We start from the raw sequence: 8,323 nt of genomic DNA, 5'->3' as shown, positions 1-8,323 counted from the left end.
TCATCTTTTAACTGTTTATTGTATAATATAAAACTACAAAAGTAAGACTGCTCATTTCCATGTACATTTAATCTGTCCAATTGTTTAGATTACAGCCCAAACCTACATGTGAATACAGCCATCTGGGTTCCGATGTAACGTCTGTAATATTGCATAGAAAAGGCACAGCTCTCAGGTCTGTGGGGGAAAGGTTATACCTCCTTTTTGACAAAAGCCCTCCTCAAAAACCATGCACCAAACATGTCACTATGTACATCTTTTTTCAAAATCTCGGTCATGCGCACATATGGCCTGCATTTCTCTTCCAAAACTTGTTATCCCCAAAAGAAGTCCAACTTTTTACTGGCTTTGTCTGCAATAGCATTTGATCCTGGCTAATTTTCAAGAACCATTCAGGCTCATTCTTAGAAACACTGAAAACAATTGTACATAAGCAGGATGCACACAACTCCATGCCTCCAGGTGCGGGGCAGTTACAGGAAGGTAACCATTTACAGCCAGAAAAGGTTAAATATGTTCTTTTCATTGTTTTCAGAAAATGTATAAAGGTCCAATTTGTAACAGCAAGGTTTTCAAATTAAGACAATTCATACAGAGTAGAGTAGCAATCGCTGCACAAAGTAGAGTCTCTTATTTTTTTTTTTACATTTGTCATTTAAGAAGGCTGCCCTGCGGTATTCATAATTCATTGTTTACCGCAAAGGTGGTTAATAAATTTAAGCTTTAAAAACGATCTGTAAGTTGATACTTTGGCTCTTTGGAGCTTATTTCATTAAGAAATTTTCCTTGATTGACCTCAGGGCAGCTGGGGCACTCCAAGGGGCTATGGCGATAAAAAGCTCAACTGGTAAAGACACTCGAGAGGTGCAGAGGAGGCTCTGGCCACTGCTCACCCTTTGGTATCAACAAGGGTGCCCATGTGGTTGCCCCTTCTGTCATCCAGAGAAAGTGCTACTAAAAAAACTTTAAAAAATATCAACCCTTTGATGCTTTTCTTAAAAATTTGGAGGTATTAAAACATTCCTCATACCTTTTGCATATTTCAAATAGACCCATATTAGAGAAGAGTAAAAATGAATGCGGACTGTGCATACAATGAGAAGACCTGGGGGCCTGGCTTGGACCCCCTTTTAATACAGATTTACATTCCTACAAGAGAATACATTCCTACCATACATTCTGCACATGTTACGATCCAGATGTTAGCGCTCCTTAGTAAAATAAATATATTTACACAGAAAAAAGGAATAAATAACTTATGGGAAAAAAAAAAAACTCACTTCAAATTCAAAGCTCTTACGATTCTGCTCTCATCTTGTCACTTCATTGCACATCACTGTCAATAACTGTCCTCTCCCAGCCCCAGCTCAGTTTTCTCGTGAAGGCACCTCAAGCTGCCTGCCTGGCCCTGGATGCCATGTGATGTCTTTCATAAAGGGAAGGCACTGCTGGAAGCACACCCCACACTCAAACTGGGACTTGGAGATCCCACTCCAGCTCCTACTGTTCCCTGTTGGGACATCACTTTGTAAGAATAGGATGCAAAAGCAATTAGAACCCTAGATCATTTTGATCTTTCTGAAAATGGTCTGCTAATTTTCCATGTCTTTCTTGTTAGACTTTGAGTATCAGGGATTTATGGCAACGGTGTCAGAGTTAAAAAGCATTTGCCTGCTGTTGTTGGGGTTTTTGTTTTGATTTTGAAGCCCAGCCTTACAAATACATGAGAGTCAGAGAACCAAGTTTGGGCAACACTTCTCCGTGCTTATTTGAACTGTTGCCCAACATATGGGATTTGTTTAAACACATGATTTGCTAATCCAACAAAAGTACAGTTGTTGTAAGTTACTGTAAATCAGTTTTTAACAATGGCAAACCAACTGTTTTACCCTGTTATTGTTCAGAATCATCAATACTATTGTATATGTGTATGTAGGTAGATGTGTGCAACATGCGGCAGGTTTGCCAGGTCCTCCAGTTATAGAAAGCATGGAATCTGGGCAGACTTGTTCTCTGCAAGAAAGGGAAGCTCTTAAAATTAACAGGCACACTGACACTGGAAGCATCTACTACAACCCTCATCTCAGTTACATGGTCCCTGGTCCTATTAAAGGAAATGACACACCTGTAGCAGTACGAGGTGTCTGCGTGGAGGTTGCTTGTAGGAGAACAAGTGTAATTTGATCAGTTTCTCACTGCTCTACTGAGTTGATAATTAGCCTTTAAAACACATTCAAGTGGGGGAAAAAGTAAATTAGAATGTAGAAAGCCTTTATCATATCATACTCAAATCTTTTGCTTAGATGAGCAGTTCCTTCATCACAAACATCTTTGCTTTGCCATGTGCATTACAAAAATAAAACTATGGCTTGCTTAAAGTGCCATTTTATAAAGTTGTCTTTTTTAATTAGCCAGAGAGACCCAATTTTATCCATGGCAAGAAGTGAGCAGAATTGGTGACTGAATATTGACAAATGACCAACAACAAAGACAACAACAACAACAAAACAAAATCCCATAATTTAAAAATTTTTAAATAAATATAAAAGTTATTCCTAAAGAAGCCATCTGCATAACAATATAGGTTGTAACCTGCACTCAACAGCTAAAGTACCATTGGAAGAAAAGAAAAAACTGAAACAAGAAGGCCATAAACAGTTTCGGCAACAAGCATGATACATTGCAAACTTTTTAAAATTAAATGTACACCACTAGGAATAAAAAGCTACTTCTCAAGTGTGTCCTGGGAGATAAGGTGATGGGGGAGAATTGGGGGGAGGAGGGAAAACATGCATAGAAAGTCCTGTCTGAGTTTTGGGGTAAAACAGCCTTGACAAGTATAAAGTAGCTGATTTAGGAAAGCAACCAGATGGGAAGCTATGACGTAATGTGATGAACTCCAGGTTCAAGAGTCACACATGTTGTAAGAGTGCATCCCGGGCCGGCCGAGGTGAGCCAAGCTCACTGTGGTGATCACGAAGATGCCATTTTCAGCTCTTAGCAACACAGGGAAAGCTCTAGGGAAAGGAAGCTGCAGAAGACAATTTAGCAACATGATGGATGCCTTCTGGGGAGATTTTCTTCTTTAAGGGCCCTAAGCATTGCAACAGGGCTGAGTTCCATGAATAAGTTGGTTGCTTTTCATAAAATTTTGTTCAGATGTAAAATTTCAGGTCATCATAAAAATTATGCCAAAAAGGAAAGATCTGGGTTTTCATTAAAAAACAAAATAAAAACAATTAAAAGCGCAAACTTGGCATAAATACACTCTTAAGAAAGACGGTAGCTTTACCCTCAAAAGAGGGAGCAAAAGAGAACCATCACTTAAACCCCCAGCTCCACAGCCATCTCCCGCCAACTGCTTAATGCAAGTTTGATGAGCACATGTGGCTCTGGCTTTGGAAGTCACAGTACGGGCGGGTGTTGGTGCCAGGGGGTCAGTGCTTGTGAAATTTGGGTGTGATATCACCTGGCCCTTTCTTAAAGCACTGTGTGTGTGTATGTGTGTGTGCATGTGTGTGCCTGTGTTTGCATTTGGGGACATCAACTGCAGATTGATTTGATCCAATTTTCTCTTGCACCATACACATATAAAACATTACAACTCTATAAAAGTACAAGTGCAACTTGTACATCTGAAGTTTGCAGGAACTATGTGAGCAAATCCTATCAAAATAGCTATCTCATATGTATAAACAGCATTTGTTTTTAGAAAAACAATATCATAAACTGCAGAATCTGTACAAAAATATAAAATAAATTTGGGCAGCAGTTTTCTAAACAGCCATGTAAATGCAACACTTACAAGGAGTAGTTAATGCCTCTAAAAAGGCCGAATTGCCAAGTCAACCTATACAGGGCGAAAATGCCAGAAAAGGTACTGAGATTATCTAAATAAGATATATATATATAGTTTTCTTCTTTACCTCTTGCAATAAAACTTATAGAAAAAATAGACAAATATGCACATGCAATTTACAGCTTTTCCAACTTAATCCTTGTGCTTCACTTGAACTGTTTATTTTTGTCATTCAACATTGCAACATTGTCTTCGAATGGATTCTTTCCTATACCAGGGTAGTAGGTCTCTGAGGAACCACTCAAAAAAGTGTATTAAAAGTGGTCATACTTGGATGAAGGCACTCCAACTCTGCTCAAAGCAAAAACTAGTGTGATCCTGTTGTAAAATTTTCTTTTTCTCTGAAAAAGGCAAGCAAGGGTGCATGCACAGTGTGGAGAACTGTCAGGGTTATGGGAACGCTCTGGGGTCTGTCTGGGTGGGCACAGTTGCTGGGTCCCTGGGTCTTAGGACCCAACAAGCACCTCCATGATGTGGTCCAGCTCTGTGAGGTCCATTTTGAAAGGCTGACTTGGGGCGACAGGCTGACTGCTGTAAGGAGCCAGAGTTTTGAGGAGGTCGTCGGCAGACACAGGGGCCATTTTTGAGGCTGTCCCTGATGAGGAAGTGCAGGGGTCAAAATCATACATGGACGTATCAATGTCAGCAAACAGGATGTCATCCAGGGTCAAGTCTGTCAGGAAACCCGTGGATGTCGTTATTTCAAAATTCCCAGGCAGAGAGTCCATCAGTTTCGAGTCATCTGCACGGCTCTCTTGAGGACTGTCGGGTTTCTGGGTGCCAGCCTCGCTGGAGGTCCCTTTCACACTGTCAGTCGCAGCCGCGGCCGCCTCTGTGGAGGTAGATGTGGGACAGAGCTCCTCGATCTCGTCCAAGGCAGAGGAGAAACTGTCCTTTTCTGGCGAGAGGGCTGGAGGTGACAGTTTGGTGGGAGCCGTGGGCTGCATGGCCTGGGAGGTGCAAAACGTGTCATCGTCGTCCTCGAGCAGCGAGGCTGGGGTGAGGCAGGCCTCCAGGGGTGTAGTGCTTCCGAGGTCGCAGGGGTGAGAGGACGGGGACGCCAGGTGGCTGAAGGCCGGCGGGGCCTCTCGGTAGCTGTCACTGGGCTCGGTGGTGGGCTGGGAGGAGGGGGTGAACATGGGCCTCAGGCTGCCTTCCTGTTTGAGTTCCTCCTGGATCCGCCTCAACATGTTGTTAATTAAAACGGTCTTTTGCAAGCTGGGCTCTGTCAGGGGCCTGTGGTTATAGAGTTTCATAAGGGAAATGTTGAAGATAGTCTGGCGCTGTAAGGTGTAAGACACCTTGGATGGACCGTCACAGGGAGACACGATTTTGCCTTCCAGCCCATCTTCATGCTCATCAAACTTCCGTTTTCCTCCTTTACCCAACATATATCTGCAGAGGGGAGAGAGAGGAAATGGCATTAATCACATGAAAGCTGATTTCTACCATAAAAAAAGAGACTGATTTACAGGGCAGGACTTGGACCTCAGTTTCCTGCCCAGCGTTATTTACAAGTACACGTGGATTAATTAGGGGTGGGAGGAAGGAAGACCTTTTACAATAAGAGAGAGTTAGAAAATCCACCTTTCTATGCATGTGGAGCAATTTTTATCACTAGGTAGTCTGGTGAGTGTATTTCTTGAGAAATGTGTACGACACAGACAAGTTGAGTTACCATGGAAACCATGATTTTGACTTTCTCAGCTCATGTGCTTGTGTTCGCATGCCTAAGATTATCATGCAGGTTCAATTTCCCTCCCCCAAGTAGATTTATTTTTAAAGCCCAAGAAAACACTTACAATGCTATGACCTAAACAGATATAGGTGTCATAGATTACAGCTTGAGCACTTCTTAAAGGATTAAAAGAACCAAGTTAAAGAAAGGGAACATGTATAATTTGGGTAGAACTGTGTGTGCTTTCAAAATGCTTTTCCTTCCTCATTAAGCATAGAGTCTTTCTGCCTGGTTGGTGACATGTGGTAAAGCACTGCGCCTGTGTTAAATGACCACAGTGACTGAGCCGCCACCACTTTTCATTCTAGAATCAAGTGGAGAAATGCGTATTTCCCAGCCTAAGTTTTTCCCTGGCTCAACTTCATCCGTGCACAGTTTTGTTTGAAGACAACTGGATTAATTTTAAAGTAATTAGCTCTGATTATAAGCATTGCTGTTTGGGTACTTGAGACATTTCCTAACAAACTACCTCCTGTGATTCCAGAGATACATGCATATTTTGAGGAAACCATGACCTCGTATCTCAGACCCTGAGAATCTGGTAATGGGTTGAATTTTAAAACTGCAGCGAGGAACTCCTGCCCCATCTTGCAGATCCCATCTCAGAGGCCAGGCTGTGTCCTCTCTTGCTCTGGCCTTAGTGAATACATTTTATCATCTGGTTGTCACCTTCTGGGGAGTGGTCCTTCCAACTCTCCAAGCTCACGTGACATCGTCACAACCTCCTTTCAGAACTTCTGCTGTCTAAACAGAACAATCTCAAGTCCATTAGCCTTTGCCTCAAAGATCTCACTTTCTAACCATTTAACAAGAAACCTGTCTTTTGGTGTTGAGACCAGGATCATGGTTCGAATGAAGCCAGGCCCATGCTTGCTCCCTCACCGTCCCCGCCTCCAGCTACAGCACTCTCAGGGACTCCTGCTAATCCTGTCCTCAGTGTGACTCACTCTCATGTCTTCATATACAGGCAACTGCTTTGTAGTTATCCAATTTCTCTTCTAAATGCCACTTACCTTTTAATGAACTGCTTCAGCTGATTGATCACACCTCATTCAATCCTTTATTAACTTATCCACGTCTACACTGTCATAGGCACTTGGCCAGGCCCAGTGGGGAGTCCCACGTGAATACCCCAGCCTTCAAGAGGCTAAATATCCCCTCCTACACCTGATCACCATTTTGAATTTCAAGACTCGACCTAAAGAAATAAGGCTAAACGGAATATAAACTTCACAGAACTTCTTTCTCATACTTTGTCAGAAAGCAGGCCATGCTGCCCTCAAGGCCAGTATACAGGTAGACATGGAGCCTGCCACTTGGGGTAACCGTCTTACCTCATGTCTCATGAGGTCTCCAGAAGAGACAGATGAACAAGCTGCGACCTATCAACATCAGAATCGGCTTGAGATTTGTTAATGCTTATGAAGAATGTGGAGTTACTTGCAAGAAACATTTCCCCTCGTTTTGTTAACATTTAAAAAATGGCTGTCAATCACAATGACCAGTCCAGTAATTAACTGTTCTTTAGGGCAATAAAGGTTATGATAGTAACAGTTGGTTTGTCTAATACTTCACGTGATAGACATATTTCCTACTGTTTAGTGCGAAAAGTCTCATTTGTGTATTTACTTTGCATAGAACATTTCCTATCTAAAGTTATCTGTTTAAACTTGAAGGTGAATCAGAGTGGAGGTGGTTTCATCTCACATTGCAAAACATTTTCTACTTCATGCATCAGAAGTACTACTGGACAACTGGGTTTTGAAACATAACTGTATTCACAAGTATACTATTGGTATTTGCTTATAATTTAAGCATTTAAATACTTATAGAAAAATTTCACTTTTGCTAAAAAGCTTACTAAGTGCATTTAATTCTCATATACAGTTCTAAGATCTATGTTATGTTATAATGTGATCATGGCAACATACTTAAATGTGTGAGTACACAGATACATACACACTCTAAAACAGTGTTTCTCAAAGTGTGGCCACAGATGGTGCCTGTCTGCGAACTGTTACTGGTCCATGATGAGGTATATATAGAGAGAGACATTTTATTATTTAGAAACTTCTACAGCAAATTTACACAGTAACTGTTATGTCTGTACCTGGAATTTTTAAATGGGGCTTCTATTTTCCATAACTTTGTATTTTTATTTCATTTTATGGTAATTATTTTTATTGTATCTTACTAAAGTCTATGAAAGATTGGGGGGCCAGGGAACCAAGAGAGCCCCTCGTCACAGAAAGCTTGAGAAGCACTGTCCGTAAGTGTAAAACAAAATACAACCGAAAACAAAGTAGCTTATTGCCACTGTGGATTTTTATTGGTTTTCTGGAGGAGAGGTAACATTTAGGGAAGATGGTGTAGACTCTTCTTATAGTCATCAATGCAGAATTGTCTTTTTAAGACTTGTTACTAGAACAAACAACAGGGCTTTTTAAATACTGCATTTTTCTAAAAATAATCACTGAATCTACAGAATTCACCTATTTAAAAAGTATACAAGCCATGCAAAATACTATAGGCATTTAGTAGAATTCCCATAGCTGAAAGAGATCTTTGGAGATATTTTCGGAAGGATTTCAATGTGAGAAGCACCTAATTTCCAATTAGAATGATCCAGCTGGCCAGAGCTGTGTGCTAATCCTAATGATTTAGAGAAAGCCTGATAAGACATCTGTAATGCTGCCTGGAAGGGGGAGGGCAGAGAGCTCGGTAAG

At 41.3% G+C, this 8,323-nt stretch overlaps 1 protein-coding gene across 6 annotated transcripts in view; it reads right to left on the bottom strand.

The window, feature by feature from the left end:
• SERTAD2 (SERTA domain containing 2) overlaps window positions 1–8,323 on the bottom strand; it is a 119,496-nt gene continuing 111,173 nt past the window's right edge. For 5 of the 6 annotated variants that reach the window (XM_009237244.4, XM_063713220.1, XM_054545557.1 and 2 more), the window contains one exon: window positions 1–5,254. In XM_009237244.4, the coding sequence (XP_009235519.1) occupies window positions 4,306–5,250 (945 nt within the window). In that variant the 5' untranslated portion in view covers window positions 5,251–5,254 and the 3' untranslated portion in view covers window positions 1–4,305. 6 annotated transcript variants of the gene reach the window in all.

Source organism: Pongo abelii, chromosome 12 (assembly GCF_028885655.2).
Source record: "Pongo abelii isolate AG06213 chromosome 12, NHGRI_mPonAbe1-v2.0_pri, whole genome shotgun sequence".
Classification (NCBI taxonomy): Eukaryota; Metazoa; Chordata; class Mammalia; order Primates; family Hominidae; genus Pongo; species Pongo abelii.
The sequence above is the reverse complement of the archived record's forward strand: the minus strand, read 5'-3'. Positions and strand labels throughout refer to the sequence as shown.